The 27474-nt window shown below is 41.7% G+C and overlaps 2 protein-coding genes across 9 annotated transcripts in view; one reads left to right on the top strand and one right to left on the bottom strand.

Moving 5' to 3' along the window:
- tfb1m (transcription factor B1, mitochondrial) overlaps positions 1 to 14570 on the top strand; it is a 30080-nt gene extending 15510 nt beyond the window's left edge. The window contains exons 6-9 of one of the 3 annotated variants that reach the window (XR_005233655.1): positions 6605 to 6732; positions 7885 to 8403; positions 8924 to 9028; positions 12453 to 14570. Coding sequence is in view for 1 of the 3 variants with exons in the window: in XM_017414065.3 (XP_017269554.1) it covers positions 6605 to 6732; positions 7885 to 8140 (384 nt within the window). In the remaining 2 variants the exon portion in view is untranslated. Of the gene's footprint in view, positions 1 to 6604; positions 6733 to 7884; positions 8886 to 8920; positions 9029 to 12452 lie in introns of those variants that run through there. The other 2 variants (XR_005233654.1, XM_017414065.3) reach the window with 2 other exon arrangements.
- The window catches only part of tiam2a (TIAM Rac1 associated GEF 2a), an 84360-nt gene continuing 68934 nt past the window's right edge, over positions 12049 to 27474 (bottom strand). For all 6 annotated transcript variants that reach the window (XM_025005136.2, XM_025005137.2, XM_017414013.3 and 3 more), the window contains exons 16-27: positions 21112 to 21336; positions 20311 to 20379; positions 19196 to 19321; positions 18700 to 18808; positions 16157 to 16336; positions 15901 to 16019; positions 15369 to 15477; positions 15019 to 15077; positions 14810 to 14912; positions 14567 to 14660; positions 13238 to 13392; positions 12049 to 13142 (exon numbers count right to left, since the gene is read on the bottom strand). In XM_025005136.2, coding sequence (XP_024860904.1) covers positions 12457 to 13142; positions 13238 to 13392; positions 14567 to 14660; positions 14810 to 14912; positions 15019 to 15077; positions 15369 to 15477; positions 15901 to 16019; positions 16157 to 16336; positions 18700 to 18808; positions 19196 to 19321; positions 20311 to 20379; positions 21112 to 21336 — 2034 coding nt within the window. In that variant the 3' untranslated portion in view covers positions 12049 to 12456. The remainder of the gene's footprint in view (positions 13143 to 13237; positions 13393 to 14566; positions 14661 to 14809; positions 14913 to 15018; positions 15078 to 15368; positions 15478 to 15900; positions 16020 to 16156; positions 16337 to 18699; positions 18809 to 19195; positions 19322 to 20310; positions 20380 to 21111; positions 21337 to 27474) is intronic.

The raw sequence follows: 27474 nt of genomic DNA, 5'->3' as shown, positions 1-27474 counted from the left end.
TAAGAACTGACAGAGATGTGAAGTCACGATAACATTTCCAATCTCGGCCTTCGCTACACAGCTGGGGAGGGTAATCTAATTTAGACAGAAGAAATTGCTGCTTAGCTGTCATTAATATTAAGAGAATGGGTCAAACTATGTCTTCTGAGGTGGTGTGTGTTTACGTGCCGAACCAGAGGCCAGAGGAGCATGTGTACCCCAACATGCCAAAACTGACCCTCCCCAGAGCGCCATCTTCATCAGTCAGCAGGAGGCTAAAACTCCCAGCTGCTACCCTGTCTCTTTCCTGTCTGTAGAGGACACGTAACAAGGAAGGGAGTGGCTATAGGTTGGCCTTGATTCATGAATGACAAAGAGGACAAAATAATGAGGGAGGGGGAGTAAATCAACCAGGATTAATAGACCTGATATTCTTGTAAATGTTTTTTGTTGCATGGACTAATGAACAGCAAAGGCCTGTGGCAGGAAATTATCAGTTATTAGTTGCACCAGTGTGTTGTCATCACTTGTAGAAGCACTAGTAGCAACTGATTTGTTTAGCTATTGATCTGTTTGTTTAATCGGACTCCTTGCCTGTATTCTTTTTAACACACACAGTCCCCAAGAGATCCCTTTCTCAAAATGAGATGTGGCCAGATTGTGAGATGGTGCACACCACATTACCTCCAATTTGATGTGGGGCTTCAACCTTCAGCCTCTCTACATTCACAGAACTCCTCGTGGGATACCACTGCAGCAGGATGAGAAATTTTCCACTTTCTCGCAGACACACTACGGCGCGGCACGTGTGATCGCTCTCCTTGTAACAGACGAGATCTTAAGTGCTGATGCCGTGTTGTTCTTCTGGGGGTAAGATAAATAAATAACTAGATTATCCAGGGAACAGATGAAAGGAAAAAAAAAGTGGAAGGAGAGAAGAGCAAAATGCAGTTGACATACAGCCCGTGAGTGCAGATGTGTGAAGATGTTGCAGGCTTTTGTAAGTGTGGTCCCCTTTGTTTTATCACCCCACAGCAGAGCTCTCCAGCCTTTCTGCAGCATAGCTCTGAGGCGCTGCCAAACCGGCCACACTCTCTTTTGCCCACATGAGGAGCTTTTATCGATCAATTTGCATTTTTCTCTTTTATGTCCTCCCCTGCGTAATTGGTTTTCTGTGCTCATCGTCTTGCAAGGGCCGTTTGTTCACAGTTTCGGATGCAAGGTGTTTGTCTGATAGCTGCGATGTTGCTATCAACACAGGTCTGGTTTCACCAAACATAATATGCAGAAACCTGTTCCTGGCAAATCTTCCAGCAATGGCTTCAACTTTTCTCAAACGTACAATAGAGATGACATTTATATCTTCTTAAAATACGCCATCAAAATGTTTTTTCCATGCCGTCTTTATTTTTTTTTTGGCACAGCAAATGGCACATTCTAGGGCAAAGTTCACGCTTTTCTATGACTAAAGCATTCCTCAAGGGAGCTGATCTTGTTAAAGACTATGGCTGCATTTTTGAATGTCCTCTGTGCATGTCGTGAGCAATTTTATGGTAAATATGGTGGAGGAAGCCAGTCTAACCCATTTCCTTCCTATACCCCTGTAGCCTTTTTTATCCTGGTATTTTCTGTGGCACTGACTGCTGCCTTTTCCTCTCCAAGACGGTGGCTTCTTCCACTGATGTGATAGAGGTTGTCTTCTCAAGGTATTGTCATGATTAATGCAGCTCTTACTGCTTTGGTTGCACGTTCTCTGTGAGCTGCTCTCACTTCCCTGGCTGTTTATAGCTTTCTTCCACCCCCCTCTTCTTCTTCTTTTTTTTTTTTTTTTTCCTCCCAAACCTTTCTTTATGTAAGCACAAGCGCTGGTGGTTCAGGTGGTGCCCCGGGGCCCCTGCCATCTCATCTTGGTTACGCTTAGAGGGACATGACAAATTACTGCTCACGCCCCATCGGACAAGAACTCACCAAGAAAGAGGCATCAGAGGTGGTATAAGGGAAAATGGACCTGGGGAACCACAGGGCAAAGCTGGAGTAAAACAGTTCCCTGCTGGGCTTTGGGAAGGTCAAGCATGAAATATGTTAATGCACAAGTATGTTAATATGGATGTCGAGGTTTAGTTCTCAAGTGGGACCAAAAAGGTTGCGAGTTGTGGACACAAGTAGATGTGACTTTAATATTTCGCCCTTCTCTCAAGCTTTGCCAGAGGAATCGCTCCTTTCTATAAGCAAAGCAAGTTTCTGTTCATAGAAATGCAGGGACTTATTGTGGGTTTATTAGATTGAGCATAAAAAAGGATGAGAACCAAAAGTTTACGCAAATGCTTAAAGTCTTAGTTGTCAAAACTGATAAATTAATTTAGCCAGAGAAAGTGGAACGAGTACAGATTCTTATATAACAGTTTAATCAAACGGTCAAATTTGTGTCAACTTGTTTATGCAGCTTTTAAAAAGTGATTATCATCATGTTCTGTCCAGTTCTTATCTGCTTTTATTTGTAATGTTCATTGGTACAGCTGACAGCTGAACTACATAGACAGCCATTTATGTTGTTAATTAGGGTCAGGAAGCCATTTGCCCTCCTAAAATAGGGATACTATGTAAAGGTCGAGGATAAAAGTTTCATAGAGTTAAAACATGTTCATAACACCTCCCGATGTGAGGCCAGGTGTCTTTGTGTGATTTAAGATGGGGTTTCCTTGCATGTTGAGGTTATCAGAGGAAGAATTAATGACAGGCAGTGGGATATATTACAGTGGTGCTACCTAGTCGAGCCATGTAGCAAGGCCATTCATAAATCATGGTAGCAAAATGACTTGGACAACCTGACTGCTGAAATGCTGCTGCCTTTATAGTCCCAATATCGACTTTTCCTCTTGCTCCTCTCTTAAATCATGAAATGTGGAATATAAATAGCCTAATTATTTCAGCAGAGACTGAAATTAAGGGTATTCCTTTTTTATTGCTTCTTCCTAGCAGATGGTGGTCTGATCTTGCAGAACTGTAGATTAATAAAAAGCATTTTGCAAATCCAGGTCAAAAATTCTGATCAGTTTTTTAATATGTTGATGTGACGTGTGGAGGTGCGGTCATGGCTCTCAGTGTCCTTGACAATGGCTGCCACATGGCCTTTATTTAAAACGTGAACTAAAAGAGTTATTTATTATCATGAGTAAACCGTGAAGTCATCATTCATTGTTATGTTTGACAAAAATCAACATTTAAAATAAAATTATTTCACAGCTACATGCACTTGCAGCTTGAACAGCCTCCCTTCTATCCTCCTTGTCAAACCGTCTAATGCCGAACTGAAGACTTTGAAGCTTTTTCTGTGCTGTTATAGCACACAGCCTTCAGGGCTGTTGAGACAAACACTCCCCACCACTGCCGTCCCATTAAACGCCACTGCGGCAGGAAGCTCAGCAGCATTTCTGGACCACACAGTGATCTATAGATCTGATAAGAGATAGTGCTGCATTATACAAGTGCTACTTCTGTTGTTCAGAGGAAAGGGGCATCTGAAACTTTCATTAGAAATCGTTTGTACGCCCTTGGCCCATTTGAGCCTTCCTCTAATTATCGAGACCAGCCCCGAGCCCAAAGCATAAGGCAGCTGTGAATGCGTGAGTCACACCATCCAGAAATACAAGCAACAACCGTGCACCAGGAGCTCCGCAGGGCTTGTGTTCACAACAGGAGGGTTGTTGATCTGGATTGGATGTCTTTTTATTTTACTTCTGTGACGTGTGAGTCGGAGGGAGAGGGGAATGTTTGTGTGCCTTTAAAGATCAAATTAAACAGCAGCAGCGCTAAAGTTTTTATTCATTCGTGACCATTTTCCACACCTTTACCTTCCCTTCATTTATTTCTGTGATGGTTCATGTTTTTGCTCTTCTTTAACTCTGTTCTATGTCAAAAAAAGTTGTTTTTTCCCCTCTTTATTATCTCAAATAATTTCCTTTGAGACACATGAGAAGTTTATAAAAAAGAACAACTTATTTTTGTCTTGCTTTATAAAACCCCTTTAAAGACACTAAAAGCCAAAAAGCCCTTGACAGCGATGAAGTGTATTATTATTATGACTAACGCTGAGGATATGTCTCCATGGAGCTCTGTTGTTAGTCTGCTCAGCCTCTTGGTGTATTATTCAGTTCAGTTCTCCCTCACCAGAGAAGTCAGACTGTTACCTAAGATGGAAAGATAGACAGTCAACTGCTCTGCTCTACCGCCCACTGTCTGGTGCTTTTATTGGTCCACGCAAAATGGACCATCGCCCTGATTGTACAGCAGCTCTTAAAGCCATAACATGCAGGGCGAAATGGCTTCATGTGACACACCTTTGAAAGATGACGGCCTTTTTGTGCTCTAAAAGCACAGACGGAGCAATTCGGAAACAGCCTTTAAATATTTTTGGTTCTTTTTGTCCCAATATGGTTTTTAAAAGCGCAGTAGGTAAAATAACATTTCGCAAGGGAAGATGTGATACATGGAGTTTCCTGCAACCAATACGTGAACGCAAGTTTAACTCAAACTCACAAAGAGGGGATCTTGCCAAGGAAGTGAAAGTAAAAACTGACCAGTTAAACTGGACAAAGAGCAGGAACAAAAACACCAAGATATTAAAATGCCTGACTGGTTAATTGTGCTTGAAAATGTGTGAAATATTTTGTAACTGAAAATATTAACAGTATGAAAAATGTATCATTTCAAAATCTAAATCATTTCTTTTATAGAACTATTTGTATTCCTAAGCTTGTTGCCTTGAGATTCCCACTTCCTTAACAGAACCAGACACCCTGATTTAAATGGTGTTGATCTGGTTTAGATGTCATCCAGCATGGCCTAGTTGCTTCTGAGGTACCACATTATGATACTACAGTTTTCAGCTGGAAAGATTTTTCCAGCAGCTTTCTGACGTGTATGTATGAAGCTTAAGTTCTTTTTGTAGTGGACCCATTAATTAAAAGCATTGTGAAAAAGGCTTTTAGTTGCAGAGACTGCCCCGTGGATTTCTTAGACCTTGAAGATTATTACACACCTTGTTATTGGAGGGCTCTTTTTTGGTTAACCACTGCTGGAGAGAAGGACAAGGGTCTGGACTTTCCTGCATTTCTATACAATCAAACTGACTGTGGATTAATTTCAAGTTCTTTAAAGTAACAGTCCTATTTCCAGTTTATCTTCTTCTTCTTCTTTTTCTTTTTCTTCATACAATATTACACTTCTGCAGATGTGAAAATCAAAATTGAATTCATGTTCTTTGAATTGCGGGGTGTCTTTGCACACCTCATGATTACCCCCCATGACTGAACTCACCTTAACTCTAACTTCACCTTTAAATAACTTAACACCAGTGCTTTCACTGACCCTGCTTTATTTACTTTTAAGTGGAAATTAATGGTAATAATTACACATACATAATTATGACATTTGATTTGAGGTGAATCCTCCAGCATTAACCCTGCCTCTATGTTTTGAGCATTCACACCAAGCTATAGTGGTGTCCCAGTTCTTTTTGTTATGTTGGAGGAGGGTGAAGTGGTAAGCCCTTCAAACTCATATTTTTAAGGGGCACCCTTCAAACAAGGGGCTACAGAAAAACTCAAATGAATTTTCTCTGTTCCAAATATGTTATTGTCACAACAACTATTATAATATTTAGATGGACATTTGTCTCATGTCTTACATTGGATGCCAGTAAATCTTCTAAGCATAAAAATAACTTTGTATATGAAGTTTGTTGTAAGTTATACAACTCAAGGGTAAACAATGTATTGGAATGCCAGCGAAAACACATAACTTTACATAAATGGAATCAGGAATAATTGATGGCATATCTGCTTGTTGAAGGGTCATGGGGTAGGGTTAGTGCTGGGTAAAATCTGATGTGGGTGTGGGGATGGATCAGACAAATAAATGAGGAGCTTAAGCTTTAGTTTGGGAATATTTCTGCTTGGTTGAATTTACATTCATTGCATACATTATTCAAAAATATGCTTGTCTGGATAAGCTTCACAAAACTAAGGATGTAGATGGAATCCTTTTCTGTTACAGTGTTAAACAGTTCACTCTTTTCAGTGTTTTCTTTTTTTTAAGTAGGATGTTGGCTCTTCTTAATGAACCTATCACTGGATCTGTTTGTGTTCGTTTTGCATTAGTTTGTCACTCAGTGGAAATGGTAAAGCTCTATTGACAGAGACGGCGTGAGGAAGAAATACGGCGCTATCGTGAGTCAGGCTTGTGGGTATTAAGGAACTCCCTGGTGATGCAGCGACAGAGAGGCTCTGTTTCTATGGTCCATGCACAGGTGTTACTGTGGCAACTGGAAGCAACCAGCTATCCAGCCGTGCTGCGTCACACGATTTCCTGCCTCTCGTTTTTGTTTTAGCCCAGTGAGATGATCGCTCTCATTCCCTCTTTGTTTTGTTCCGTATCTCTCTGGCCATTTAGCAGGTAAGCATTCTTCTCCACACTTTGTATTCTCCTCTCCCATCACACCTGTCTGCGCTTTCATGCTGCATCCCCCCACAGTTCTATGAGCACACTCGTCAATCTATTTTCAAGGTTTTTGCTAACCCTCCTGCTGTCATTTCCTCTTTCTGTTTTTCTGTGTGTGTGTGTGTAGGTGGACGTGGGAGTAGTTCACTTCACCCCACTGGTTCAGCCTCAAATTCAACAGCCCTTCAAGCTGGTGGAAAAAGTCGTCAGGAACATTTTCCAGTTCCGTCGGAAGCACTGCCATAAAGGAATAGAGTAAGCACAATTCTAAAACTTGCTGTGACCGGCGAGGCCTCTATCCTCACTTTCTCTCTTTTACTTTTAATCTTGACTCATCTTTCATTCTCTCTCTACATTTTTCATTCTCTTCTCTGACAGCAGTGTCTTCATCTCATCAGTAATTAGAGCGGCTTTAGATTGGCCCCCCCCCTCTGACAAATGCAGACTCCGCTTTTGAGTCTTTTTTTGCACCCGAACCCTTTTAAAAGCGAAGCAACTTCAGAGCTGTGTTCAAAAACCACTAGCAACAGATCCACTCATCCACATGCATGTGATCGCTGCCCATCGCCCCCGTGCTTGATCGGGAAGCGTATGTAGGCCCGGGTAACAAAAGAGCCCAGGCTGTGTGAAAGAGAGCAGCAATTATGAGTCACTGAGGTGGCACAGGAAGACGAAGCTGCTCACTTTATATAACAGCAGTAGGTTGGCGGCAACGGCACCAAATTTGGAGGCAGCATTGGTGTTGAAGCACCTGAAAGCATCTCTACTTCGGAGGGTTTGGAAGTGGCTAATGTTTGCAAACCTACTCCGAAATTAAAGGCCTAGCAGTCCTTAAAGGAATGCACATTGTTTGCTGCTTTTAATGCACAGTCTTAGACTAAGACAGAGAATCTGGTGTTGAGAGATGATGGAGTTGAAGCCATTTTGGTCAAACCTTGATTAAAAACAACATGCACAGTATAATGAGATATTATAAGATGTCACTCTCACTCTCAGCTACTACCACATCAAATTTTAGCTCAACATCTGTAAAATTGAGTTGATTTGCTTATATTGATAGTTGCACGTGTACATACAGTAATTACCTTCTGAAAATTTAATTCAATTGATCCAGTGAGTCAGGAGTCATGGGCAAAAACATTATCACTCACCAATTAAAAATTCAGGCAGGGAGATGTCTAAAAATTTACTGACTGCATAGCATGAGGGTGGAGTAAAATTAACAATTCATGAGCAGCTTTTTGTGTAATTTCAATTAACTTTTCAGATTTGAAATAGCTGCGGAGAGATAATTTCTTTCTGTTTGAACTTTCTGATGCCATTAAAATTGCACGCATCATTAGGATATCAAAGCGAGCTGAATGTGGAAATCGGTACCATCAAACCTTGTCCCATCTCGCACCACAGACGGTTGTTTCCCGAGGTGTGCCGTGCGGAGCTGACGCAGGAGATGATGCAGCAGGCGGACGTGGACCCCGTTCTGCGACCCACGGAGCTCACCATACCACACGTACGGGCATTAACGGAGGCCTACGCTCAGCTCTGCGCCCACGAGCCCGACCTCCTCGGCTACGAGTTCAGAGAGGAGCTCAGGCTGAAGCACCTGAGCAGGAATAAACGCATGCCAGTGGATTCCACCAAGAGTTCTCCTCAACCCTGCTGAGGAAAAAAAAAATCGTCTACAACCAAGAGAAACCCACTAATAGCCTCTGTTAGCAGATGGAGACAACACATTGCTCTTAGCTTTGACATTTCCACCTGGCATAGACTTGCATTTTTAAACATTCTGCCTGCACCCAGGGAGAAATAAGCAATTTGAAATACATGAATAGTGTAAGAGCACAATATATATATATTTTTTTGGATGCGACATTCGTGTGTTTTTGGGCAAAGGAACGAAAGCAGCCCCACACTAGCTCCTGGCGAGTAAGTATCTCTTTATGTCCCAATTCTTTCTTCATTTCCATCCAACACCTTGTCCTGTGGGACCTGAAAGAAATGTCAGTGCTTTTAGGGTGATTTAGAGAACGAGAACATGGCAGCGCCACATCCAGGACATTTTTTTCTTTTCAAGTGCGTATTGCTTAGTCACTTGGGAGACGGAGCTTTAAAGGGGTAGTGAAACTGCTGTGAATTTGTCAGCTTAAAGGAAAGACTGTTGTTAAATTTAAAAAAATGTTTCAATTCTGTTTTTAATAATTGTGTTCATTTTACCTCTGTCAGTTAATGAGATTATCTCAGCTGTATGTTTCTCTTCTACTGTTCATATTCATCCAAATGAGCTCGTTACTGTCGAGCTGTAAATGAGACGAAATAATGAAAGGGAGTTTTATTTAATTAAACCAGATATATTAATGCATTAAGACCTTCAACACGGTGAATAAAATGGGAACCTGTTGTTTATTGTTTAAGGATTCAATAAATCATCTTCTTTGAATATTAGCAGAGATTGTCAGCAGCAGAACGCGGCAGCGCTGCTCCCTGCCAGTACGACAGATGGTATGTTTGGGTCGACTTGCCAGAGGGAGACTTCACTCAGTTTCAATGAGAGGTGGGTGATAATCTCTTGCAGCAATCGAGAATCGACACGGCAAACATGCAGGAGCAAAGTGTTGCGTTTTACAGCTCACCCAAAAAGAAATCCAGAGGTCCGTTGCTATGTAAAGCTTTTATTTTGGTAGATGAAGGCCCAATTTAATGGTGAGAAATTATCTCACGCAGAGGGAGCAGCAGAGTGGTTTTGCACTAATGAGATATGGTTGTGCAGAAATGTCTTTGGAGTTTCCAGTGCATTTGTGTTTATATAAATGCTGTCTGGTTTTAACACAGATCTGAGCTGTCAAATCAACAGTTTGATGCCTGTAATAAACTTCTGACTACTTCACATTATTTGATATCAGCTTAGGAAGACATTCGTACAGCAGGACTAACAGAGTCCACAAACAGACTCAAAGAACTACAAGTGAAGCAGATTTTGTTTCTAACTTCATTATTTAAAGGTTTAGCCTTGATATACATTTCTATGTTATCATTTTGCATCTCTTTAGTGAAGATTATTTTAATTTCTGGTTTTGTGTCTGAGTTTGGCCACTATATAAATTGTATATTAGGTTATTTTTTCATAGTGTGAACGAATGTCTTTTACTAAGATCTAATTTTTCTGTTTTGAAAAGGTCTTAATCCCATGATCTTTTAAATATTTGCCCTGTTGGTTAACCAGCTTTGCCAAACACAGTAGCGGTAGCTGTTGACAATAAGATAGTGAGAAAGTGTCATGAAATAGAAGTGGTTTCTCTGTATGCCTGGCTGACAGCTCCCGTCATGGGCTGGCTGCAGCGTTTGAAAACCTCTTCAAACTCAACGATTGGCTTCAGGCTGCTTTCACACAGCAGGAAACACACTTTGCCATAACTGTACAGCCGCAGTGCCAAAGCATGTTTAAACACAAAGCCACGGTCCTGCCTCAGTTCTGACAGAAGTTAGCTGCAAAGATGTAGTGTCAAATTTTAGAAAAAACTACTTTATTCTGATCTGTTAAACTTAATCTTACTTGTTAAAGTATATTAAAGACCCAGCATCCTTATCACCCATCAGGCCAGAGTTTAAGACTAAGATGATCTTATGTTGAGAAATGAAAGAGTTGTAGCTATTATGTTCAAGCCTTGAAAATAATAAATGCAATAGTGAAGTGTAGGTAACTTGATTTAAAAGGAATTTCAGGATTTTTGACCTGGAGTTTGAATCATTTTTTTCCAGGCTTTTGTCTTCACTAACTTTAGATTTAATTATTTTGTTGCCCCTCACAGTTCATATCATAGACTGCCTTGAAAAAAACCTAAAATGTGTGAAAACTTTGTTGCACATTTATTATTATCTGTGCTTTGAGATTAAGGCTGAACAGTTTTGGAAGGAAAAACAAATCATTTTACATGCTGAATTACAGGCCCAGCAGCAAAAAGTCACAGGTCCTGAAAATGAGGTTGAATCCATTTTGCTGTGCAGATAGAGGATGTGGGGAAATGAGTGTTGGAGGTGCTCAGATTAAAAATAGAAAACTAATTGTCTTTGTGGAGATGCCTAACACGATCAAGCAACAACAAAATTTCCCAGGATGTGGATTAAATTTCATATGTTCCATCCATGTACCAAAGTAACCCCCCCATTCTGTCATCTTTCTGTGCCCCATTTCTGTCAGATAATTACATATTCTATTGAGAATATACCTTTTTGCTTCCAAAGCATGATGTAGAATCCTGCATTTCTTCTGACAGCCAATCAGGGACCATCCATCCATCACGTCTAACCCTGGGACCGAGCCTCAGATAAGATTCTTATTTCCCACAACTCCTTTATCTGTCAATGAGCTATAAAGAACAGGCAAAACTGAAGGCACTGTTCCCCAGATGTCATTCAAAGATGAAGCTTTTATTTATAAAACAGTTCCACAAGAATAGAGCATTCACATTCATTGGTATGCTAGCATTAAAGGCATGGTAAAAAAAAAAAAAAAATGAGCTGAGAAGTAGCAGTTTGCCTTTTTTACAGTACCTCAAAATGCACTTTATGCTACGGCAAACAGTTTCTACAAAAATATTTGCTGTGTTTATTGCAAATTCCTGCCTCATTTAACTGTACAGTGTCAGGTATATTTGATTATACATAAATCTCACATACAAACATAATAATTGCAGGAATTGAAAACATTTTTTTGCAGTTTAAATAATTCCAATAAAAACACTGGAAGTTACGGTCTTCAGTGAAAACAACTAAATCCAGGTGGCTACATTTAAAATGAAAAGAAATAATATTTATTTTAATTCAAGAATAGACACATTTGCAGCCAAGAAGTCAAGCTTTCAACCCAAAATCTTTTAAGCTAGAAAAGGTATACACAATCAATCCTAAAAATAAATAAACAGCAGTAATAACATTATGCCCTGTACAGTTAAAAAAATAGGCAAACAGTGTACTGTTGTGCACCAAATACAGCTAAAAGGCTTTGTTGTGTGAGTTAGTCTCCTTCCTGATTGTTTGGGTCAAGAAGTCCGTCTTGACCTTTGCAGCTCTCCATGATCACCTCTTCAGTTTTAACGAGGGCTGCACAATATCTCCAAACTTCTAAGTTACTGCAGTATCTATCAATGTGTGCAATTTCAACATAGTAAATAATTAAATGTAAACACATGGACCCTCTGAATGCCCACAGCCAATTCGGACAGTGGCCAAAATGTTGTTGGCGTCACAATGTGGGTTTATCACTAGAGCTACTGTCATTGCGTTCTTCAGTGATGAAATCCCCATTGCGTGTTTTCCCAATATTGTGCAGCCCCTAAAACCAAATTTAAACTACCAGCGACCTGCTGTGTTTGGCTAAGTTAAACCTAATACATTAGCCAATATAAACTGGAAAGCAGTCCAAAACTCACTGCAGTGCCTGCCTGAGAAACCTGGTTCGCCTCCGTGTCCTGTCACTGTGCACACGCTGGACTTCAGCCCCTTTCTCGGCACTTGGGACATTTGTGACTGACAGACAAGAACATTCTCCCCATTTTTTCACAGAAAAGGTCAAACATTTAATAAAACCTGCCAATCAGCATGAGCCATTGGGGGAACACAAGACTTTTTTTTTTTTTTTTTTAGATGTTTTGTTTTGAGATGAGGCGAAGCCCAGAGAGCTGAAGAGCTCACACATTCACATCAGTGCTTGGCAGATTTATAGCAGTCATCTATGGGACAGAAATCACTATAGGAAGAGAAACCAGGTATTTCTGCCAAGAGATCATTTATACCCAACCTTTTGTTGGTGGATGTCAGACCTACAGACTTTTAGGTTCAGGCAAAGCTTCACAGCCATGTTGGCAGTGACCCACAAGGGTTCCCCCCGCCGAGGGTTCTGGAATATTAGACAGTGTCCTCACCGTTGTGACCTCTAATTTGTGCGTCAGATACTGTACAGGTCTGTTCTGTCCGTGCAGGCTCCTAAGAAGAGGTGGCATTTCCAGAGTTTGTGGCGCAGCTTTCAGCTGTATCAAAGAAGCAGTCTTCATTCACTACAGATGTCAGACTTTGGACACTGAACTCTCGTTCCAGCAGTGTGTTGAGGTCCACCACTCCACATGGCGATGTTGGGTCCAGCTGGCTGTCAAGTGACCTGTTCTGCTCCTTCATGTGCAACAGTGCACCCTGGCTCCTTCTAAAACTGCTGGGTTTTCTCTTAACAGCACTAAAGTGTACCCGCGCCGGCTTGTGTTGGACCTCTGGAGTATCACCGATTCCCTCCGGTTGAACACGTGGGGCCAACGAACATTTAGACACGACGTCCTCAGAGAGTTGAAGCTGGAGGATCTGCGCTTCAATGGTGCTCGTTGGGGAACTGCTGTCCCCACTGTCCCTCCTTGGGCCTGCCTCACTAAATCCATCGTCGTCCTCATCACTCAGAATGTCAGACTCTTTCACAGAGGTGGAACGGGGTTTTGAGTCGGACGCATTAGGTGGAGACCAGTTCTGTGAGTCAGAAGACGTCAAAGCAGGAGGAGCCCCAGAAAAACTGTAGGTTCCACTGCTGAGGCTGCCCTCATCGGAATCTGGCCCCATCTTGGGATTCCCACCCTGGGAAGAAACCTCCTCAAAAGGCTGCTTACACAACCAGGAAGCCCTGGAAGAACCTGATAACAAAATGTAAAGATGGAAGTCATTAAGCTGCTCTTATCAGGAAAAAAAACTTGTACAAACACAAATGTTTGAATGAGTAGGAGCTCACCTAGCTTGGCAGCGGAGGGCAGAGTCCTGCACAGGGGGGCCAGACGCTCCTTACAGCTCCTCTCCAACGTTCCCTCATTCCTCATGTTCCTCCTTATGTTCTCCCTGAGGAGGGAGCGGATCACCTTGATGACGTTGATCTTATTCTCTGGCACACTGAGGAGAAAAGACGCAACAGTAAAAACGTCAGACTATTTTTGAAAAACTTCTTTTGCATGTGGTGTGGTTAACTCAGTTTATTGGGAGTGCATCCAATTAGACAGGTGTAATTTATGAGTTTAGTTACAAGCTTCACTCACCACTGTCATTTAAAACAGTTCATAGCCAAAACTTGACAAGGAACAGAGTATTGTTAAAGTAATATCTCTCTGGGCTGTGTCTGATGAGGACTCGTCTAACAGTATTTTTGAGGGAGTCTCGAAAATGTCTTGAAGCGTCTGTGAGAGTTTTCAATTTCCTTTGCTTGAGTTGCAGTCTTATTACTTGAATTTTGAGCATGTAAAAAAAAAAAAGTTCCAAAATTTTTCTCAACATAGAGTTATTACAGGTGCTGCAGCTGTATTTTGACACCTTCATGGAAGCTCTCCTCTGACAGAAAGCATCCAAAGCTACAGCCCCAAATGTCCAGGTCAAAACAACCACACAGATAATTACTGGATAACGGGTCACAAATACTCTGAATTCAGAGAAAATGCAACTTAAAATTTGCCTATTTTCATGAATTTTTTAATTCTCCAACAGTGGCAGTGATAAGACTGTAAAATCACCTTAAATGTAACAACCTAAACTAGGGTTCAGATTTCAAATTTTATTTTTTATTTTTTAATTTGGAGCCATGTGGTAATTATTTCTAAGATTTTCAAGGCCTTTACTTTTTCTGTAATTTATTTATCAAGTGTAAAGAACTGCAACACTAAGTCACATTCTACTGATAACGTGACCACTTCACTTTTATACCAGAGTGAAGTTTGTAAAAATTGATTTATTTATTTACAGTTGTTAGATGTTGCATTAAACTCCTACATTATTAATAAGCACAGCAACATGTAGGTTGTCTGGCATTTTCACCATATAGATTTTTTTTTTTATAGATTTATACACCTTTAAATTATGCCAAGTTGGGGCCTGGATGAATATTCATTTAAAAATTTCTAGTAAATTTACAAAATGCAAAGTCTGACCTTTTCATTCAGGAGTGACATTTACAAGCCTTTCAGCACATTAAAGCACCTGTGGTCTCAAAGCTGTACAAACCTTTGTGACATAAAAACTAACCTATGGATGCATCCCACTTTGTGGTTATTAAACATGTGAAAGTTGAATCACTGACCTGCTACACAACTGGAAGATCATCTCTGGTCTGCCTTCCACTTCAGACCTGGAGTGAATCAGCTCCCACATGGAGCTGCTCTCTGCGCCTGCTCCTGGGAGAGCCAAGAAATTAAGCTTTTAATCACGTAGTCCAAATATGGTTTATGCTTTCAGGAGACGATGAGAAAGGAGGGAGTTAAACAGAAATGTCAGGACACGGGTGAATTAGAGGAAATATAGAGGGGATAAAACGGTGTTTTACCTGCAGTATTTCCCAGCCTGATCTGCAGCGCGGAGAGCGGGATGAGCCGTCGGAACTTAAACGGGTCAGAATCTCCCTGAGAAAGTGCTGAACGAGGGTTTGTCTAGTGAGAAGAAAAAAGGGGAGAAATGTTGTTTGTTTTTGTTTTTTTTTTTTACATCAAATGTACAATTGGTGTAATGGGAAAGAATAACTGATGCATTTCTTACCATCTTCTTCTTCAGCTTGTTATTTTCCCTGTAGACCAATATCACTGCTTTTTTGAAAACTGGTGAGAAAGAGAGAGAGACGAAAAACAAAAACACATCTTAGTTCTGACTGTGAATGCCTCCTGGGAAAAAAAAAATAAAAAACTCGACTGAAGGAGTGCAACCCACAGAAGCACTGCAGATGCCAGTTTGAAGCCTTAAAGCAGAAATCAGCATTAAAGCTACAGATATTTAAACTCAGTTTTGCTCGCACGCTTCTGTGCAGCTCTTTAACAAATCCAGTTTGCTTGTTCTACACTGAATAAACATTCATCTGCAAACATCCATGACTGACGTGCTGGGAGACTCACCAAACACAATAATTTCAGGATCTTTTCTCATGCGGCCTAGCGACGGATGAGGGTTGAGCCAGACCGCCGAGGAATGCATGAGAAACTCTCCCATGGAAATCTCTGTGACCTGCCGGGAACACAAGAGGCAACAGATGGGTTAAAAGTGACCAGAGGTCAAGCCTGTGGCCTTTTATGGCAATGTGGAATCGTACGAACTGATACACAGGATAATTTTCAGGGAAAATGTCATGTCTTTAAGAGCCATATAAATACTGTGAAAACATGCAGTCCTCTTGACAATATTTAGCATTCACTTTGAACATTTATACTGCAGTGGTTTCCAAATAAATATTCAATCAACCTGGAAATATCAGTTCCCTAGAGGCTTTGCACATGAGCTAAACATCTCTGAAGTATTTGTGGTTAGCTAGGCTCAAGGAGCATAATCTATAAGTTCCGCAAATGTTTTCAAATTAAACTAAGTCAAGACTACATCTCCAAAACTTTGGAGATGATGGTACATAATCTGGTTTGAACAGGCATTATCCACCTCTTTATCGTGGCCATTCTGCTCAGCAACTAGCTGATCAAACACGGAGCCATAATCCTCGTAGATCTTCTGCATCTCGTTGATGTGGCTCGCCACCTTCTCCATGGCCTTCAGTGCCTCTGCAGGGACAAACAAAAGAGGGTCTCAGTAAGGATCCAGGACTAAATTCAAAAAAAGATTTTTACTTTTTTTAGGATTTGCCATTTGTATTAAAATAAATCATGGCATTATTTAAAGCATGCGTTTGTGTTCTTACCGGTGAGGTGGTAGTGCTCCTCACTGTCTGCGTCAGTAAGGGAGACCAGCTCCCTCAGCAGCAGGGGGTACTTAAGCACCCTCTGCACCGGTTTAATCAGGTACGACTCCAGCGTGGACGAGTGCTGCTTTGTTGGGTTCCTTGTGTCCAGAAATTCCTTAAAGGCTTGATCAGTCTTAGCTTTAAAAAATAAAAAGAACAGAATTATAAATGTTGAATTATTAGATCTTTCATCAGTGTGTAATTCTTTTTACAGGTTTGTCTCCTTGTGTCTTAATCAAACGTTTAAGCTCAAATCTACATCTCAATCTGGGTCAGTGCAGGATCATGGTGCAATAACATTTCTCCAGCAGGGGGAAGTGTGGGCCTCTCCTCCATTCATCTGCAGGATGAAACACCACCTATTGAATCCATTCACATCAGCACTTTAGCTCCAGGTTATAATAAAATAGAGGTATATAAAAAAAAAACATCAGCTTGCTGAGTTGTTGTGCAAACAGATCTTATTTGCTGAAATAATCAAGTTGGGGTGCTTAAATTATGCTGGTGCTGACAATGTAAAAGAAAGAAAAAAATCTGATATACTGCATTACAGGTCTGTAAAAGTGGTGACATTTTCTCTCAGCAGTATGCGTACAGAGGGGGGCCGTTACAACATTAATTATAACACTTCCAGCTCCAGACAAGCAGCTGCATCGGCACCTCCCTGAGTAATTGGCAGGCAATTAACAAGTCGAAATATCAACAGAGAAACTGAGGATACTCATAAAGTGGAGGCGAGGGTGATGAAGATAACACTGGGGGGGGGGAATATAATTACCTAAAGGCTTTATAAACACCTGGTTATGATCACGTTGTCCGGGGTGTTATCTGTCCTGTGCAATTTTTGTGGCACCTGTTGTATTATTAGTTTCCGTGCACCAGGTATAAACACAGTGCAACTCCAAATTTCAAGCTTTGATGAAATAATAGTGTTATTTCAAGTCTGGCATGTTTTCCTTCACACTTACGTACATTTAGTGATAAATCTGTGCCATATGGACACTGACCACAAACTACAACCCTACTTCCAAAAACGTTGGGATGTTGTGTAAAATGTTCATAAAACAATGCAATAATTTGCTCATCTTATAAAACCATATTTTATTTACAACATTTCAAAAGTTTAAACTAAGAAATTGTGCCATTTTTCAGAGAAAAATAAGGTAATTTTGAATTGGATGGCAGCAACATCTCTGTGAAGCATGTAGCCTGTAAACATCCAGGAACTGAGGAGAACAGCTGCTGGAGGTTTTGGAGGAGAATGTTGTTTCATTTCTGTCTCATATAGGATTCTAGTTGGTCAAGAGTCCTGGGTTTGCATTGTTAGATTTTTCCATTTCATTTTGCACCCCCATACCATCAGAGAGGCAGTTTTTTTTTAACTGTGCACTGATAACAGGCTGGATGGTCCCTCTCTTATTTAGTACATGACAGACACAGCATCCCTGGTTTCCAAAACAAATTTCAATTTGCCTGTCCACAAAACAGTTTTCCACTTTTTCCATTTTTATTTACATTTTACATGTTGTCTCAACTTTGTTGGAATTGGAATTATAGTCAATGTAGGATCATATACAATAAATAAATGATTTAATTCACATTTTCTCAGCTACATTTGCTTTAGAAAAAATAAAAGTCCATTGCCTGCTGGTAACATAAAACATTTAACATAATTTTCATGATCAAAATATTTAAATAAGTGCCTAAACCTCTTTCATGCACCAACTTTGTCTCATATTTATTTTTGCTTCAGGAAATTCTGACCCATCTGAGACTTAACGGCTAATCCTATTAAATATCCACCCTGCTGCCTACTTCAAGGAAAAGCCCAAACAGTTATGTTAATGTGACCGACTGAAGCAGCACAGGGATGCTTTTTGCCCTCTCCATCCTGCTTGTCGGCAAAGCAAATCTTCTTATATCGTTCTCCAAACTGGGCAGCATTCCCAAGTGATGCCAGAGAGGCCGGCATCTTAGCAGACATGAATCAAGTTGAGAGTTTTTTTCTAGCTGCAGGAAGAGCAGCGTGTGACAGTTATGGGCTCACAAGCTGAAGAAGATTACTTAAAAGTCTATTTTAAGATGTGCATGTATTTGTTTGAACTTTGAATGTTCTGAAAGTGTAGATCATAAAAAGAGAGGAGGCTGGCTGTTAATTCGAAATCTCGTCAGCCGCCTCGTTTTCATCCACGAGTTTCACACGTCTTCAATAAAAATCATTTTCCTCCCACAAAATAAGGCCTAAAGTCTAGAAGTGACCCGTTAGGCCTGTCTGGTGCAACTTTACCTGACTTCAGTAGGCAGGTTTTTGTGAAGGTTGGTTTATTCAACTTTGGACATTTTTAGACACCAACAGCATTTGTAAAAATGTTGTTTGTAAATGTGCTACATAAATAAAATGTATGTTGACATGTGGAAACTTCGGAAAGAGCTACATACAAATAGTGCCACGCTGCAGCACGAGTGTCGTTAAGTTGTGCATCTTTTTGGGGATGTAGTACCTCTTTTCAAGACCTGTTGGACTTTGATGTGGTTCGCACAGAAGCCGCTGTAGAGCTTGAAGTGGTCAGCGTAGTAGAGGAACGAACCCCCAAGAGAAAACAGCAGCTTCTGCAGGTAATAAAACAGAGACAGACAGGGGTTTTACACAAAGCACAAGCAACAGGATCAAAGAGTGTGAACATGTGAAGTCATGACCGTCCTCCATCTCCAGGGAGACCATCCAGACACCCCCTCTGTCTCTCCCCCGCTCGACAAACCTTTTGAGCACACTGGCTTTCAGCAGCTCACAATCCGAACCACTGAACCGCAGCCTTGATCAATAGACCCCACATCTTGTCATGTCAGGCTTATAAATCAGCTGATCGTGCTCCCGTCGCAACGCCTCAATTATTTAAAAGTACCTGAAACTCTAAAGATCATGCCTTCCTTTGACATAAGGGCTCAAATCAGCTAGTTTGAGAATAATGAGATTTAATCACCGTCTCTGTATCTCACCTTAAACTGTGACGGGGTCTCCAGGGTGCTGAAGTCAGGTGAGGAGGCAATCCTCTCCTCCAGAGTCTGAAGGAAGACCCTCTGGAAGTCCAGCATCTCAGGAAGACTGCCAAACAGACTTTCCATCTGAGAAGGACACCAGGATGGAGAGGGAGAAATGTTAGAGATTGAAAAAAAGGAAACGGTTTGTTGGAAGTGTGTGAAGTTGATTGATGAGAATGTATGAAAGGAGAACAGCACAGACAGATGAGTGGGAGGTGGAGGCGAAAGAAAATGAGCGACTATGAGGCTATGCGGGGAAAAAGAAGCCAAGATGGCTTGTAATTCATAACAGTCAGTCAGACAGGCACCCCAGAGTGTTATAAAACCTCCACTGTGATGGCTCCATCTCTGACAAAGGTAGTTAGCGACAAGCTATGCCCCCGCTAGAAATGTAGCACATAAAAATGTGCCATCTACTCTTCAACACATACAGCCAGGGTGGCCCTTCATTAAAAGCCATTAAGGGGCTAAAATGTCCCTGTCCATTCTGTCTGGACACGTCCCCGTGTCTCATAATTGCCATTTGATTTGCCCCAGGTCTCAGCAGACCATCGGCTTGAGTGTCTTGGGAGGAATGTCGCGCGTTTGAGGTCAGAGTGGGGAAACGGAGTTCATCGGCATGCCGCAGCGACTCTGTTGTCAGAATTTAATCAAAGGGGCTTTAAATGGAGAGAAATCACACATTTGTAATGAAGAGCATGCACAGCAATCAGTGGACTGAGGTGAGTGCTTCAAGGGTGGGTTTACTCTTAAGCCAGCCTTTATCAATGTGTTCCTCTGGGGATTTGGAAGGTCAGTGAAGGGGAATGCTAATTTCTCCTGGAAGCAGTTGGAGTGGTAGTAACAGATGACCTAACAAGGTTTATCGATGGGTAATAGTTATCAATGAATTTAACGTCTTACATAGAAATCTGAATCTTCAAAGACACACATCGGGCTGCTTTACAAGGGAGTTCATATTCACCATTCGCCCCCTAACATCTGTAGGTTCATGCTGAGTAATAGGGCTGTCCCAATTCTGGAGGAGGATAAAGGGGTAGGACTATCTGGTCTTTTGAAGACTTGCCACCTACCTCGTCCTGTGTGAGGAAGGTTTCATTCTGCAGCGGTTTCAGATAGATCTCAAACAAGCAGTCCAGGTCCTGTAAGAAAATTTAAATCCAAAGAGGTCAGTCATCTACACATCATCCTGCTCATTCTTTAAAATCCCTTTCATCATCAGATTTCTCCCTTTATAACTTCCAGCTGCCACCCCCTTCCTCCTACAAACACCTCATTTCCCTCTCTTTCTCCCTTCTATTCCTGCCACCCGCTCCTTTAATGTGGCTGTAGCTTGTCTCTGTATCAGTAAGGAGATTCTCATTAGGTTGATTTATGAGCATCCTCCTCCTCCTCCTCCTCCTCCACCTCCACCTCCCTCTCCCTTTACCACCCGGGCTGGTAGGATACAGACAGAAAGGCCTGTACAGAGCCACTCCAGAAAGACAATCTCTTTCCTCAATTATGACTCGGTGGCAGGTGGAAAAAGAGGAGTGCGCAATGAATAAAATGGGAAAAAGTGGGGAGAATACCAGCAACTACTAGGAGTGAAGAAGTTTATGAGTGTGGCTTTTAATGTGGATGGGGTAGACAGGAAGAGGAGAGCTCACACTTCTTCAGTCAGAAGGAACTTTATCTACCTAATCCTCTCTTTTTTTATGACCCATCTCTCTCCAGTATCTTAAATCAAAAAATGTCCTCTTAAGCTTTCCAAAATGAAATGGTGAAGCTCCTTACTAAATCTTCAGAAAGAACAGTCAAGTTTGATCAAATATTCATTCTGGTTTCTTGGATTAAATTCTTATATTACAGCTGTCAGAGTTGGACGGACTCACCTTCACGTAGGACTTTTCCGTGTCCACCAGCTCCTGGATGACCTTGCGCAGCCTCTCGGTGGCGCTCAAGTGCTTGGGGCAAGGTCTGAGCAGCGTGCCCTCTCTGGAGCCCAGCTCCCCTCCCCGAGTCACCGACGGATCCCTGATGTCGTCCATCACACCTCCGGCGCCCGGGCCCGAACCTTCGTGGAAGGTCTGGTAGAGGGTGCACACTGCGTCCACGCTCTGTAGGGGGTAGCAGAGAGGAGGGTGTGTTTAGGGGCAGCAGGTCAGAGGTTGCACTGGCAGCTGCATTAAATATGGACCACACTGCACCCGCTCACACAAACACAAACAATTCCAGAAAGCCAAATAAAATCATCTTTCATTTCACCGTTTACTGCTAATGATTTCCATTTCATAATTGTAGCTACAAAGTGTGTGGTCGGTGATCCTCTTGGGTATTTTGCACTTTATGCTAACTGGCTTTGAATTAAAGATTTGACAGTTCATCTCAAATGCTAACTAGATAATTGTTTTAAAACATTTTATTTTTCTTCTGAATATATAACAGAAAGTTAATCATCTCAGTGTCAGACAATTGTCTTAAAACAAACTAATACCTGATGAGATGGGATTTCTTGATTTATTCTTTTAAGTATTAATTCTGTGAATTGATAAATTAAATTTACAGATACCGAGCTACAATTTGATGTTGTAGTAGCTGTGTCATTCATAGTGCACACACAGAGTATGACATTGTTATATTGCGTGAAATTTAGGTTTGACCACATCTTCCATCGTTTCTCAACATACGATCTTAGTTTAAAACTCTGGCATGAAAGGTGGTGGGCGACATGCATTCCTTCAAGAAATGCTAGGCTTTTAATTTGCAGTGTTTTTGTAGTAATGTAGTTGTTCAAAGAGAAATTCAATTCAGAGTTCTTTTTTTGACAGGTGGAACCTCATGAGTTGTTCAGTATGTTTGATAATCTGCATAACTTCTTTTTAAACTCACTTTAACTGTACAGCCTCAGGATGGAAACTCAACATATGCTTTAGGCAACATATTGCAAGGGTTTGCCTGTGGCAGGTAAGATTTAACAATCTGTTAGCAGCTGTAGCTGAAAATGAACAATTAAAAGCAGTTAAATGCTATAAAAAGGGCAATTTTTTGTAGGTGACTTTTTAAGAACTACAAATCCACACCCACGCCATCAAAGTCCAAAATATCTTTGCTGACAAACAAAACACTTAATCAAGAGCAGCCCAGCTATGTAAGACTGCAGTGTGCGAGCCATTAATTATGATGTGATTTCAGCACTAAAAAAAGTCTCATGATGACCATTCCTCCTTATTTCAAGTGACTGACATGATGTTACATTATAATCAATGGCCAATCCCTAAAATCAGCAGAGGCTGATAAGTGCCAGTAATAGCAGTTTCCAATCTGCTGCACAGCAACACAGAGCGGTGGGACAACCCCCGTGCCAAGCAAAACAGCTGCTCAGCACTCTCTGCCCTCCTCTGTTTGTGTGTGTTGCTATTCAAAATATCGCACAAGCAAGCAGTCAAGTGCAGCCACCCCCCCTTCCCCTCAACCAAAGAGCGTAAAGCAACAGACATGGATCGATACACCCTCCATTCTGACACTGCAGGCGTCAAACCGCATGCATGCACACAAACGTGAGCAGCGTGCGAAAGCTTGTCTGACTCATTTAGTTCTGATACCAGTGAAGCTACTACCCATAACTACCCCCCCCTCCACCTACCCACTCCCAGGGAGTCCACAGACGATCAAGGCTCTTGTTAATAAGCCTGCGACTCATCAACTGGCTCATTACAGCACGGTCACTCCAGAGATTTACCCACCCCAGAATTTAAATCTAGGCTGCAAACAAGACAAACCGAAAGAAAGGGGGAAAAAAAAAAAAGGTAGCAGGGGGAAAATTCCTCTTTGTGTTCTTTCTAAATGTCTGGGCAAAGCCTCTTTGGAGGGATCCACTACCCACAGGAGTGCTCCACTGTGGCACTGTGGAGATCTTTGAATGTCAGCTGATAATTATGAAGGGAGTTAATGTCTCCCCGTGCACTGGTGGCGAGGGTGAGACACAATCATCCTCTGCAAAATGGACAAACCTCAGCATGCTGGCTCACACCGACTGAATTATGTTGCTGTAAACAAGAATCCAGCTGATTGGGAACATTCTCTTTATTGCAGCTCAGTACATGTCAGGGCTCTTTTAGCTTGTGAATCCTGCTGCTGACAAACTTTCACTTTTAAGATCATTAGGTCTGCCTGAGCACACAGTGGCAGTCAGCCCTCGTTTAACAAAAAAACACGCTGTGGGAAAACTCTCCCACCAGGCAGGCGGAGGGAGATTGCCTGAAGGAAGTGCAGGGGTTAAAGGATATCAGAGTGACAAAATTCATCAAACACCACCACTCCAGACAGGGGGGAGACTGATAACAGTCACATTTTATTTCTGTTCCAGACACCCAAAGGGAAGGCATGAACAAGTGTCCGCCTCTTTAGCATTAACCGCCACTCAAGTGCTGAATTAATTCTCATCACAATCCCACAGCGGCACGATATGATCACATGAACACATACGATAATGAGATCATGCAGGGGCGATGGAGCTGCAGAGCAAAAAGTGATTTTATTTGGTTTTTAGGCATTGTTCACTCACAGAAACACGTTTTTTTCTTATTTTCATCATCACTTAATTAAAGATTCCTGCACTGGAGCCTAACCAGAGAAGGTAGGCAGGCAGAGAGAGCCACACAGCTGCCTCACTACAATCCAAGGCAACCCAGCCTGACAGCCAGCCCAAATAACCGATTAAGAGCTAAGGACATGAGCCAGCGGAGACGGGGAAAAAAGCCTGGGAGAGCTATGAAAAACAAGTGGATCTGACAGCGGGTGCTGTGAATCCCTGTTCAAGTTTTCTTCCTGACAGGTGTCGACTCCACATCATGTTTGTACCTCCGCTCATCCCCTTAAGTCAATTTAGAAAATAATTCTTTGCCCGTCTTTGTAGATGTGAAAACAAAAAAAAGATAATCTGTTATTTTGTCCTTTGTTTACATTCTGGCAACATCTAGCAGAATTTCATTTCATCTTGAATCCACCGCCTGAGCACATGCATGTGTGTTCACTGTCAAAGTGAAGGGCTTTTATCCCAAAACTCACTCTAAACAGATCAAAGAAACTCCCATCACATACGAGCTAAACCTACACGCTTTATTCCTCTCACACTGACATTAACGATTTGAACTTTAAATCAAACAGCTCCCATTGAATTGACTCACTTTCATGAGCGATGAATTCAGAAAGGCAGCACAGGCCTCATGACTTACTACTCCCTTTTCAAAATCATTAAATACGAGACCATAAAGTGTCACTACCTCTCCCAGTCTCCTGGTCACCATGAAGAGCAGTCGGTAGAGGAGCCTCCATGCCGCTGTGGCGTGCCGATGGGTCCTCCGGACGAGTGAACAGCCCTTCCTACTCAGCCTGCCTCCCTTAAATGTTGGCATGATTGCTGCACACTATTACATCTGGTTGTATAGCTTGACTGTCTTGAAACGGCCAATAAATCTCTTCAACTTTCCCAACCTTCCACCTCCTTCTTTGCGTTCTAATTTACAACTGATTGCTCCATTTGATCCGGGTTAGAAGCTTCGGACTTGAAGAACATTTCTGCCTCTCAGGTGGAGTTGATGAGGATTGAACAATTGATTGTCTGTCATTCTGTCCTGTGAGCGTAGGCAGAGAGAAATTGCTTGCCTACCACCTTGTTTTGCATGCTGTTCAGAGGAGTAAATTCTGTCCACATTGGGGAATTCTTCCACTAATAGCTGTTACCATCTATTTCTTTGCATCCGCATTGCTCTTCCTACGTCCCCACACCTTGTCTCCATCTCCACTCCTCCTTCACGACTCCAGGTGACCTTGCTGCTGTAATTTCCAGATGAAAGTAGAGGCCAGGAGCTGCATCCGTGTCCGGTCTCTCAATAGTAGCAGTACAATGTAGAGTGTTCTGGCTTGTTACCTCCACACACACAGGAATGGCTGACTCGAAAATGGGAGGCTCTGTGTCAGTGGGGCTAACAGGGCAGGAATGTTAACTACGGCCTTGAACACGAATAAAATGTAACATATCGCTCAATGCAAAGCAACGTTTCAGGTGAAAGAAACAAACTGAAAAGATGTCTGCTTTTTAGAAAATGTCATGAATGTAGGTTCCATCATGGGGAATTACAGAATGATTTTTAAAAAGTGGGATTATTAGACAAGTTATTGTTAAGGCATTTATTAAAGTTAATTTTAATGATCCCATCCATCCATTCCCACTAATCCATTTAATGAGTTACAAAGACAACAGGTCTACGAGGGAAACACTGTAATCCCTTACCAGACCCTCTTGGGGGATTTTGAGGAGTTTCCAAGGAAAGAAAATGTATATTTAGTCCCTCCAGCAGGTTTTGGGTCTGCCCCAGGGTTCCTGGAGACGACCAGGAAACATTCTGATCAGATGTCCGAACCACTTCAGCTGATTCCTTTCAATGCAGTGGAGCAGAAGCTCTACAGTACTCTGAGTTTCTTACCCCATCTTTAAGGCTGGAAGAAAGCTCTTTCCAGCTTCTATTCAAAATCTTGTTATTCTTTCTTTTTTTGGCTATGATTCATATCTCACTACCACTGGTGAGAGTTAGATTGTTGATTGACCAGTAAATGAAAAGCTTCGCTTTCTGGCTAAGCTCCCACTTCATCTGTACTTTGTCCATCTCTCAATGACCCATCTCTTGATCCACCGTCTGCTAGTCGAGAACCATGGCCTCTGACTCTTACCCCTACCTTCCTAATCTGAAGAATATTACAGCATTTAGGCCTTCATTAAAGACAAGGTTAATGAAAGGAAAGAAACAAATGAGAAAGAAAAAAAAGATGGATGATTAACGTTCTTAGTCTGATGCCAAATTGGGGTAATTTGATTTATTGTTGACACCATAACATCGAACAGCCAGGGGGAAAAATGCTTTCTAAATTTGGTCACAGGCATTTATACAGCACTTGAGTTTGAGAAATATATCCTTGGTAGTATATTTTTTTTTTTTACAAAGTCTCACACTGATGAACACTGAGGACAATATGCTGTTCAGTGCCGTGCCTAAAAGATGGATGTTTAGACTGAGGAACAAACAGCTGAACTTCCAATTAGCAGATGACTACCTCTTGAGCCCTATTCCCTTGGAGTGTGAAAGTTTTTCACTTAAACAATCAGTGTTGTTTTTAAATTTGACTAGTGTATACAATAGTTATAAATTCTGAAAACTAGTAATTATGTCGCTAAACATAATTAGGTCCCATTTGAATTGTATAACAATTATTTCTTCAAAGTTTTGGGAATTAATGCTTACAAAAAACACAGCAAAAGCCACGTCAGATTGGGGGGTGGGGAGCACGTAATTTGAATCATTATGTGCTTCTGCTTCAAAATGTTACGCTGCTTGCTCAAAATCAAACTGAAAAAGCTTTGCACTTCAGCCATGGAGGAGCGCTATCTTTGCCGCAATAAACAAACAAATGTGGTGAGGGAGAGGATAAAGATGACAGGATGAATTACAGGCATGCCCCTGGGGCTGGTCTGACCCATCCCTCACAGAAAACAGCCTTGTCATGACACCGCAAGGCAGAGAAGGAAAGACCAACCACCCACTGTCCGGTGATTCATGTGCCATCTTAGCGGGCTGTAGTGCCACAATCCCATCTTCTTTACAAAGCCCAATAAAAGAAAACACAGACTCATAAATCAAACAGAGCTGAGGGGAGGAGAGAGGAAGATGAGGGGGAGGACTGGTCCCGTTGCGCTCCACTCAAGCCCGTTTATGCTTTTTATTATTCATCTTTAACAAATATTATTCTGCCAACTCTCAGAGGACTTCAGGAGAGGAGTGTGTGTTAATAATGAAACCAGCTTCAGATTAAAGCACCTATTCTACTGAGTCCCCCAGGCTATTCAGACCCACTCCACTGCATGACTGCTGCTACAAAAGGCAGAGAAATGCCACCATTATACACCATTCTTACTCCAAGATGCCTGAAAATAAATAAGTTTGTGTGGAAATGATTATAGATGCCAAACAAGTGTCTGGTCCATCCCCATGAACCCTGAAGGGATTCACCACTGCTTTAAAGCACTAATGAATATTAAAGGTGTAGTAACTGTAAAACAACTCTAAATTTCTGAAGCTGTATTTAACACATACAGTACTAACAGGCAATAATGGGATTTGTCAGAAAGTTAGCAGCTGAGGTGTAAATTCTCACGGTATCAGCTCTCTCGGTTAAATCCACCCACAAGCACATCAGCCCAT

The sequence above is a fragment of the Kryptolebias marmoratus genome, linkage group LG10 (assembly GCF_001649575.2).
Source record: "Kryptolebias marmoratus isolate JLee-2015 linkage group LG10, ASM164957v2, whole genome shotgun sequence".
NCBI classification, from domain to species: domain Eukaryota; kingdom Metazoa; phylum Chordata; class Actinopteri; order Cyprinodontiformes; family Rivulidae; genus Kryptolebias; species Kryptolebias marmoratus.
The sequence above is the reverse complement of the archived record's forward strand: the minus strand, read 5'-3'. Positions and strand labels throughout refer to the sequence as shown.